Source organism: Nesoenas mayeri (genome assembly GCF_963082525.1).
Source record: "Nesoenas mayeri genome assembly, chromosome: 8".
NCBI classification, from domain to species: Eukaryota; Metazoa; Chordata; class Aves; order Columbiformes; family Columbidae; genus Nesoenas; species Nesoenas mayeri.
The window spans coordinates 9077386-9087961 of record NC_137554.1 but is presented as its reverse complement, the minus strand read 5'-3'; the positions used below and the strand labels follow the sequence as shown (position 1 = coordinate 9087961).

Genomic DNA, 10576 nt, shown 5'->3' with positions numbered 1-10576 from the left:
CCCTCGTTTTTGGGTGTTGGTGCCAGCCCAGGCTGCCTGTGACAGTAGCGGGGAGATCCTTTTTGTCTAGTTATTTCGAGATCTTGAAAAGAATTCTGGACACCCATCGTTGGGTTCGAGCTATTAATAAACCCTTGCTCTACAAAAGCGGCAGTCACCATCATTTCCTCCCGAACCAGTGGTTCCCCGAAGATGACCCCCCACACTCACAGGGGTGCCGCACACCGCCCACGCTCACCCCCCGCGGGCTGCGGGGCGCAGCTGCGGGGCGGGCCCGGCACCCAGCGCGTCCCGCCCGCCACGCCACCGCCCCCAGGCGGAAGCGGCGATCGGCCATGGGGCGGCCGTGGGGCCCGTGGGTGCTGCCGCTCGGGCTCCTGCAGCTGCTGGGCGGCCCCGCCGCCGCTGCCTGCCCCTGCCGGGACCCGCAGCTCTGCCACCCCATCACGGGCACCGGCGGCTTCGAGGTGCGCGTCCCCCGGCTCCCGGGGCTGGGGCGGGCGGCCCGGGAGCGGCGCGGCGCTGCCGGCCGGCGGAGCGGACCGGGCCGGGGAGCAGCGCGCTGAACACGCCGTGCGCCGCTGCCTTGTTCTAATTGCCTGCAGCGGAGTCGAACGGGTTTTTGAAAACCCAGGTGCATGTGATTTAGAAGGAAATGCCCGGGCTGCGGTGGGTGTGGGTTTGCAGAGTGCTGTCCCCGCCGCCGGGCTCAGCGTCGCACCAGCTGCTGGAAACAGCGACCCGGCCCCGGGGAGCCGTTCGTGCAGCCGGCGTTGCGGAGCAGCGGGGGTGCGGGCTGGTGTCCAGCGACGCGGGTCGCGTAACTTACCCTGCTGAGAACTGTCCGGAGCTAACCAGGGTGCTTTCTACCCCTTTTCCAGGTCTTTGTGTTCGATGTGGGGAAGGAAGCCTGGAAATCCTATAACTGGTCCAAAATTACAACTGTGGCAGCTTTCGGGAAGTACGATCCCGAGCTGATGTGCTATGCTCACTCTAAAGGCTCCAGGATAGTACTGAAAGGTTGGTCACAGTGTGAAAATGTGGATGTTTATGTGACACATGAATAAGAACATAATGTACATAGGGCTGTAATACCTTGACATTTCACATTTACTTGAATGCAGAGTATTAAAAATCAGTAAGAGGATTAATTAATAAGAGTATAATCCACACCAGACCTATAATACCTGACAGTTTGCACATGCTGCTATGCAGGATGTTAAAAAGAAAACCAGCAGTGGCAAAACCATTTCAGTGGCATCTAAACAGAACGTCCTGTAACAGGGAACATCACAGCTACAGTGAAACAGGGTGGAAGAGACGAAAGGAAAACCCTGTAGCAGATTTGGGTCTGTGTTCTGGATGTTCTCCACAGCACTCAAAAGACAGGGTAAGGGAAGGGACTGCAAGTAATTTTTACTGCTTTTCACTTAAATTGATCCTTCTGTATTAGGAAGTGGTTGAGTTTATAAACATGAATACTCAGGAAATGCTGATTAGAAAGACAAAGTCTATCTTGTTGATCTGTGCTTACATGCTGCAGTCAAGTTTTGGCTCTGTTGAGGCAAAAACGTAATCCAAGACCACAATGTGAAAAACAACAACAGTTAAGCATAAAAGTATGTTTATCAAAGCAGACAACAGGCCTGCTGGTTCCCTGGAAATACTGGCAGTAAATTGACTTCAAGAAAGGAAGGTTACAGTGGCTAAAAAAATATTAAGCATGATATGAAAAAAAATTCAAAAGTAACCTAATTTTAAACATCGCTGTCTCAATGAAGATTGATACGCTCTTCTGGGGTGAGTTCTCAAAATTATGCCTGCGGGAAAAGCTTAAATCTTTTATATTTCACCAGTATGGTTGTGGGGAGTTTTTACTTTGTGGTTATGCTAGTTGGTTTAGTGAAGTTTTCTCCTTCCTGTGGTGTAAATGCATGTTAACTTTTGAAGGCCTCTCATCTAGGTGATGTACCTCTTAAGGAAATTGTTGATCCTGCTAAAAGAGCAGCGTGGATATCTCAGCAGGTGGACCTTGCAAAAAGACAGTACATGGATGGAATTAACATAGATATAGAGCAAGAAGTTAATGAAACCTCCCCTGAGTACTATGCATTAACAGAGCTTGTTAGAGAAACTACAGATACTTTTCACAGAGAAATTCCAGGATCACAGGTACTAATAATGTTCTTAATGCAACCATTAAATTTGACTTTATGAAATGTATGGAGTTTTGAGAAAGCTGTTTAGCATAAGAATATGAAAAAAAAATGCAAATATAAAGCACAATATTCTTATGAATGGTTGATTATGAATATTAGCGATGATACACGGTTATAAGAACCACTCTTTCTGACCTATCTGAATTTAAATAGAAGAAGGGTTTCACTGAGATTTGTAGATACAGTATTATTGCCGTATGTGTGCTGGCAGTTATTAGTATGGCTTAATGAACTCTGAAAGTGGGGCAAATATGGCCTTCTGGTGCACAAACTTGATAATGTTTTGGTAAACCCATCACTAAAGTTTTAAGGATTTGCATCATGCTTCTTATTTTTGAAGGAGTTTGTGTTTTATTTTAATTTCTTTAGTGTTTTGAATAGGGGCACTCACTGTTTGTTATTAATTGCTTATCAGCTAAGTGGCTTCTCCTACAGCTCATTAGTATCAAATGTGCAACATTTGGGAAATACTGTCTTTAAGAGTTGCAGCTTTTTTTATAGACAAAACAAGAGCGCCTAAGTGCCATACATGATACTAACTTGTGTGTTTTCCCTTCAGGTGACATTTGATGTGGCTTGGTCTCCGGCATGCATAGATAAAAGGTGCTACAACTACACGGGGATTGCAGATGCCTGTGACTTCTTATTTGTGATGTCATATGATGAGCAGAGCCAGATCTGGACAGACTGTATTGCAAAAGCCAATGCTCCTTACCTGCAGACTTTAGTTGGTGAGGACAAAACACCTCCCTAGGAGTCAAAACATTTCCATTTGTTCAAATGAATAGATAGTAAACATTGTATCTTCTTGCACAAGTTTTTTGGTTGTATTAAGGCTTTTGGGTGTGCTCAATTACATGTTGACCTAAAGTGAAAAACGTATCTCAGATCCTTATGACACTATAGATAGACCTTTGGCGCTTGTGTGTTCTTACTTGTGATTGTCTAGCCCTCACGATTGTGAATAGTGCTTTTAGAATGACAAACAACAGCCAAAGCAATGGTGTCTGCCCAGGCTTGCAAAGAACCCGAAACCTTTCTCTCATCCTTGTAAACTGCTGCTGCGGGCAGCGGGTTTCAAGTATCAGCAACTAGAGAAGTTACTGGGATCTGAACAGAGCAAGTTGAGGAGAATGCAGGTGGGAGGTGAAGAAGAGCTTGTGCCTTAGCCTCTGTTAGGGGATCATGCAAATCCTATATTGTCTCTGGCTCTAGATTAGTTCTAAGGATAAAAAGCATGGGACAATGCAATAATGGATCTTAATTTCTATTTCCTTCAAAACTAGGATATGAAGAGTACATTACTATGGGTATTGATCCTAAGAAGCTTGTGATGGGCATCCCCTGGTATGGCTATGACTATGTCTGCCAAAACCTATCTAAGGTCAGATCAAAATTATTCATTTGCAATCGTACTGTTAATTTTTTCCTTGGAAAGAGCCAGCTAGATTTTGGTGATCCTGTTTTTGGATTAGGAAATACTGTGGTCTGATGGATAGGAGCATAAAACTGGGACGCAAGACAGAGACTTTTGCCTGGCTGATAACGATGGCCAGTGTGTTACCATGAACCCCATGATTCCCAAGCACCGTGTTTGATTAAGGAGCTACTTTATCTGTATGATAAGAGGTGATGTCCAAAGGCATTGCAACACTCATATGTGCCTTATCAACACAGGCACTAAGCTCACTGCTTAAAGACTAGGTGCAACAAACCATAACAAACCTGTGATTGTTAAAGGATAGAAGTTTATGGCTAATTCATGGGGTCTCAAACAACATTTACTCATCAGAAATGTAAGAGTGAATTACAAGTGGAAAAGATAAATAAGGCAACTGCACAAGTTGAATGGTGTCCCTCCAGTCCTGTATTTCTAGAGACTAAACAAAATTGGACTGTTTTAGTTTACTTCTCTCTACATATAGCATGTGTGCCACAGATAGTTGAAGATTTGGTATTTTTGAGCCCCCAGTGCCTTCTGTTACTTTGTTTGTGGCTGTACTGCTATTCTGGAGTTCATTGAATCTATGTAACATGAAACTCATGCCTTCTGCTTTTTTTCTAGGATCACGTTTGTCACCTTCCCGAAGTACCTTTCCGTGGGGCTCCTTGCAGTGATGCTGCCGGGCGCCAGGTGCCTTATGGAGCAATCATGAAGCAGGTGAACAGTTCTCTGTCAGGGGTGCTGTGGGATGAGCTACAGAAAGCTCCATTTTATGAATACAAGGTAAGTGTCTCTTTATAAGACACCATGTTGTAGAGTAAATATTCATGAACCAGAGCTCTTTGATCATAAATTTTTCAGGGTTAGATTCTTCCATTTGTGTTTTCTAGTTCTTTTTTTTGTGTGTGTGTTTAGTAAAGGGTGGCTGGATTTCCATATCTTGAATTTCTAGTCTGAAAGAAGTGTGCGGTGACTGAAGACTACAAAAGTAATAAAGATCTTTATTACTTTGCAGTTTTCTGGAGAGATCGTATCATGTCAAAAAGGATGTTTTAGCACAAAGAAATCATACACCTCCATCTTTCACTGTTATAGTTACTTTTATGTATTGGTGACTGATTTGAACTAAAACAGATTCTGAGATACTCTGAAGTTTTACTAACCCAGAGGCTTCCATGCATGTTCTTTTCTGCATTTAGTTTCCACATAGACATAATGAAAGAGTCCATGAATGATTGTGCTTACATGGACAACATAGTGTATGCATTTTGCCTTCTTTCTTTAGACACAATTTTAAGTTTCACATGCAGATGATTAAAAGGTGTTGTAAGCAATGACCAGGTCAAAGCAGCATAACTTTGACAAAATTATATAACCTCCTCTAAAACTGTTTATTGCTGAAAAAAGCACTAAATTTCCAACTAAATTAACCTGATAGGTTAGATAATGTATCAGGTATTTTAGCTGTATTTTTAAAATTATTGAAATACAAATTAGCTAAGTCTTTTAATGTAACTTCAGTAAAAATGTATCAATGTTTTATAGTATAGATTCTACAAGTGAAAAATCAGCCAAATATTTGACTTAAAATTTTTAATTATCCAGTGTAAAAAATAATTTGTAAATCAGGAAAATATAATTTTGTAAATCTACATAGCTCGTATATCTCAGTTTTAATTGTACTTTTCACTGCATTCAACAGAAAATGTAATCAAAACTCAATGAACTTTAATGTATCATGTTTATGTAGATAGGTAGATACTGACACTGGTGTTTAAATGTTTCTCTAGGATTCTCTTGGTCACTTCCACCAGGTATGGTATGATGACCCTCGCAGCATCTCTCTAAAAGCAGTGTATGTGAAAAATCGAGGTTTAAGGGGCATTGGCATGTGGAATGGAAATAGTCTTGACTATTCCAAGGAAGCTGTAGCAGAACAACAAACTGAAGCAATGTGGCAAGCCCTGACACCGTAAGAACTGTGTGAACCCGTGATTTAGAATGATGAAAATCAGTGATTTTTTATTATGGCTTATATTATCAAAGATTTTAAATTTATATAAATATGCCATGATTACAAAAGCTTTGAGAACTAGCCAAATCCATCTTATTGTTTGGTATGCAAAGCTGTATTTTCATTCTACAAAAAGTTCCAGTGTTGCTTTAGCAGCATTTTCTTTAAAAAACTGCTCATGATTTTTGTTTTTCACAACTACTAGAAGCTGGTTGAAGCCTGAAGCCAGACTGTGTCTGGTAACAAGTCCAAGTGGAGATTTGCAGGGGCAGTCTCACAATGATCCTTTGCTAAGGCTGCTGGTGCAGCAGGTTTTCATTCCGAGGCTGCATGGTGCAGTCCCAGCTTTCTGTCTTCCCACCCCAACCTGTATTTTAGCTCAGTCACTCTTGAACCAAGTTAAACACAAAATACTGGAGAGACAGATTGTTGGTTACGTGCAACCTAGTGAAACTTGTACTTGGTTACCCTTCTAGAGATTGAAATGTTTTATAGACTGAAGAAATTGTGTAACATGAAGTAGTTGCCATTAAGATTTTTATCAGACTTGTTAGAAAGGATTATTCAATAAAGTCTAGTTTCACCATGTTTTTGTATCACCTAAATTCCTTAGTTTCCAAAGCCAAAAATCTTAGACCTTATCTGGAAGAGGGAACATCACTATGGAGAGGACGTGGATGATGTTTTCTTCCATTTCAAATTTCTGTACTTCCTGAAAACTTGAACTCAGAAGCTTATTTAATGAACTGCATATGTATTTTTCCACACACTTTAAGACTTGTTCAGTAGCCTGTTGTTTGGTTTTATGTGGTGTTCCCTCTGAGATAATATGAGGTTGTATTTGCTTTCTAGTTCATATTTTTTAGAAAATCATTTGCCTAGAGAAAATGCGTAACTTCCTTTTAAAGTATCTGTAGCGATGGAAAGATTTACTGGTCTTTACAGGATATCTTTTGTTAAATAAAATGCTGTCTTCACTAAGGTTGGTAAACAGTATTGTCTGTTTATGCATTATTTGTTCTACAGCTTACAGCCCACGCTGCTTCTCTACTGCTCAGGCATGTTTCACAACCAGATTAAAGTGCAACTGTGCCCTGCTTAAGTGACTCCATCAATTAAACAATTTATTTAATTGGATATAAGTACTCAGTTGCAGGTTTGGTTGACTGGCTGGTCTTTTTCTCTTGTGAAATGGTTGCTGGGAAAACACCATAGAATAACAGCACTACCGCCGTGGCTTCTGAGGAGACTTCATAGGAGTGTCCGATTACTTGATACGATGGTGAAGCCGACTGCTCTCCCATAAGGAAAGAAATTCTCTTGGAAAATCAGGGGGCTCTTCAACAGAAATCTGATCTGTAGGTTTTAGGAGAAACTGATAAATTTATTTTACATAGAGATACTTCAGAATTTGTACTCCTGTTTATATTCATATGCTAAAATAGTGTGAGATAGATATTTGTGAAATTGAGAGGTTTTCTGGAGTGGATGATCTGACCTACAAAATCCTAACTGAAGACCAGGATGACTTTATAACAAAATTCTCTTGTAGCAGTCAATAATCCTGAGTTGATATGGTTTTTAGGTTTTTTTTTTCCTTTTTTAATTTAGGTTCAGATTTTTCAGTAGATAGTTGCCTGCTCTTGTGTCTTAAATAAGACACAATTCTGAAACACAGGATGTAGGATTCAATCCTGAATTAAGCAAAAGTGGTTGTGGTTTTAATAATGAATTTAATACCTTTGCATTAAAATCTTTGTTAAATTCTGTCTTGAAGAATATAGATTAGATAATGGGTGGTTTGACTCAAGATGTGTGGAAGTCAGTCCTTTTGAGAGTTGCATAATTTTCTTATGGTATTACTGATTTCCTGTGAGTGTTTTACATCCAGTAATAAGTATCAGCTTTTTGGCTGATATAAATTCCTAGTATGTTACTGTTTATGTAATAACATCTGGTACTGCAAAGAGGCAAACAGGAGAACTAGAAAAAAAAATACTATACTATCAAGAAGAGGTTTCTGATTACTCTTTCAGAGAATTATTATCTAAGCACAGGCAAGAACTTGAACTTAAAGGACAACAGAATATGCAGTACTGTAAATTGGACCAGGATCATCATTACAGCTTGTCCAAGATAAAGTTTGCCCCTTCCACTAAATACAGAAGGTGGTTAATGTCCATGTGGCTTTCCTAATAAGAGAGGGAACAAAAATGGCTAGATATGGCAGGAACATATATGGCAGGAACAGCATAGCAAGTAGAATTGCAACCCTGGACTTTAGCAGGGCTAACTTTGGCCTTTTCAAGCAATTGCTGGGGGAAATTCCATGGGCAAGACTGCTTGAAGGAAAAGGGGCCCAAGAGAGCTGGATTACATTCAGCGATTGCTTCTTCCGCGCTCAGGATCAGAGCATCCCCACACGTAGGAAGTCAAGGAAGGGAGCCAGGAGGCCTGCGTGGTTGAATAGGAATCTATTGGGTATGCTCAAGCAGAAGAGGAGAGTTTACAGGTCATGGAAGCAGGGGCTGGCCACTTGGGAAGAATATAAGGCTGCTGTTAGAGGATGTAGGAAGGCAGCTAGGATAGCCAAGGCCTCCTTAGAATTACAGCTGGCGAGAGGGGTCAAGGACAGCAAAAAGAACTTTTTCAAATACATAGCGGATAAAACTAATACCAGAGGCAATGTAGGCCCACTGAGGAATGGGGTGGGTGCCCTGGTGGCGGAAGATACAGAGAAGGCAGAATTACTGAATGCCTTCTTTGTCTCTGTCTACTCTGCCGGAGGCTGTCCTGGGGAGCCCTGTACCCCTGAGACCCCAGATGAAGCCAGGTCAATGGAGGAGCTTGCTTTAGTTGACGAGGACTGGGTTAAGGAGCAATTAAATAGACTGGACATCCATAAATCCATGGGTCCAGATGGGATGCATCCGCGGGTGCTGAGGGAGCTGGCTGAGGTCATTGCTGGACCGCTCTCCATCATCTTTGCCAAGTCTTGGGAAACGGGAGAGGTGCCCGAGGATTGGAGGAAAGCAAATGTCACTCCAATCTTCAAAAAGGGCAAGAAGGAGGACCCGGGTAACTATAGACCGGTCAGCCTCACCTCTGTCCCTGGGAAAGTAATGGAACAACTTATCCTTGGTGCTATCTCAAGGCATATCAAGGATAGGAAGGTTATTAGGGGCAGTCAGCATGGCTTTACCAAGGGTAAGTCATGCTTGACCAACCTCATAGCCTTTTATGAGAATGTTACAAGGTGGATGGATGATGGCAGAGCCGTGGATGTGGTCTACCTTGACTTCAGTAAAGCCTTTGACACAGTCTCCCACAGCATCCTAGTTGCTAAGTTGCAGAGGTGTGGTCTAGACAATAGAGTAGTGAGGTGGGTTACAAACTGGCTTAAGGAGAGAAGCCAGAGAGTGGTAGTCAATGGTGTGGAGTCTAGTTGGAGACCAGTATCTAGTGGAGTACCTCAGGGGTCAGTACTGGGGCCAGTATTATTCAATATATTCATTAACGACTTAGACGAGGGAATAGAGTGTACTATCAGCAAGTTTGCTGATGACACTAAGCTGGGAGGAGTGGCTGACACGCCAGAAGGCTGTGCTGCCATCCAGCGAGACCTAGACAGGCTGGAGAGTTGGGCGGGGAATAACCTAATGAAATTTAACAAGGAAAAGTGTAGAGTCCTGCATCTGGGCAGGAACAACCCCAGGTTCCAGTATCGGTTGGGAAATTACATATTAGAGAGCAGTGTAGGGGAAAGGGACCTGGGGATCCTGGTGGACAACAGGATGACCATGAGCCAGCACTGTGCCCTTGTGGCCAGGAAGGCCAATGGCATCCTGGGATGTATTAGAAGGGGGGTGGTTAGTAGATCGAGAGAGGTCCTCCTTCCCCTCTACTCTGCCCTGGTGAGACCCCATCTGGAATATTGTGTCCAGTTCTGGGCCCCTCAGTTCAAGAAGGACAAGGAACTGCTGGAGAGGGTCCAGCGTAGGGCAACCAAGATGATTAAGGGAGTGGAGCATCTCCCTTATGAGGAAAGGCTGAGGGAGCTGGGTCTCTTTAGTTTGGAGAAGAGGAGACTGAGGGGTGACCTTATTAATGTTTATAAATATATTAAAGGTGAGTGCCATGAGGATGGAGCTAGGCTCTTCTCGTTGGCAAACAATGATAGGACAAGGGGCAATGGGATCAAGCTGGAACACAAGAGGTTCCACTTAAATTTGAGAAAAAACTTCTTCTCAGTAAGGGTAACAGAGCACTGGAACAGGCTGCCCAGGGGGGTTGTGGAGTCTCCTTCTCTGGAGACATTCAAGACCCACCTGGACATGTTCCTGTGCAACCTCACTTAGGCGTTCCTGCTCCAGCAGGGGGATTGGACTAGATGATCTTTTGAGGTCCCTTCCAATCCAGAACATACTGTGATACTGTGATACTGTGATATGAAATAAGATGAGGTTATCTGAGATTTTGTTCATACTTCATAATAATGTACTAATAATACACTGGTAATTTATAGATAGGCATACTTCCAATGACAAAAATATACTCCAAAAAAATAGCTAAACAAAGGATTACTGTCGCTGTAGTTCTACAGAAGATATATTTTAATCATTTTCCAAACATTTAATGTGTGTGCCTCAAAATAAGAACAGGGGGTTGTAGATTATAGGTTTATTTACTTAATAGGTATTTTGTTAATGAAAGAATATTAGCATGCCAATGTGCTGTTACACAATTCACTAATTTGCACTTTTAAAATAACTTAGCTTTGTTTGAGACATGTTACTAGGTTAAACTTTAAGTAGCTGACTAATCTTATAGTAAGAGTGAGATTTAAAAATAAGTGAGCTGCAGTACCACGGTGGCCTAGTATACAAATTCCACAACATT

At 42.1% G+C, this 10576-nt stretch overlaps 1 protein-coding gene across 1 annotated transcript; it reads left to right on the top strand.

The window, feature by feature from the left end:
• Positions 1-335: 335 nt before the first annotated feature.
• On the top strand, positions 336-5639 carry CTBS (chitobiase; the record flags this gene model as incomplete). Its single annotated transcript, XM_080348929.1, has 7 exons — positions 336-467; positions 882-1020; positions 1964-2172; positions 2779-2950; positions 3506-3603; positions 4285-4446; positions 5454-5639. 7 exons carry the CDS (start codon positions 336-338, stop codon positions 5637-5639), a joined length of 1098 nt encoding a protein of 365 aa, XP_080205055.1.
• Positions 5640-10576: the final 4937 nt, after the last annotated feature.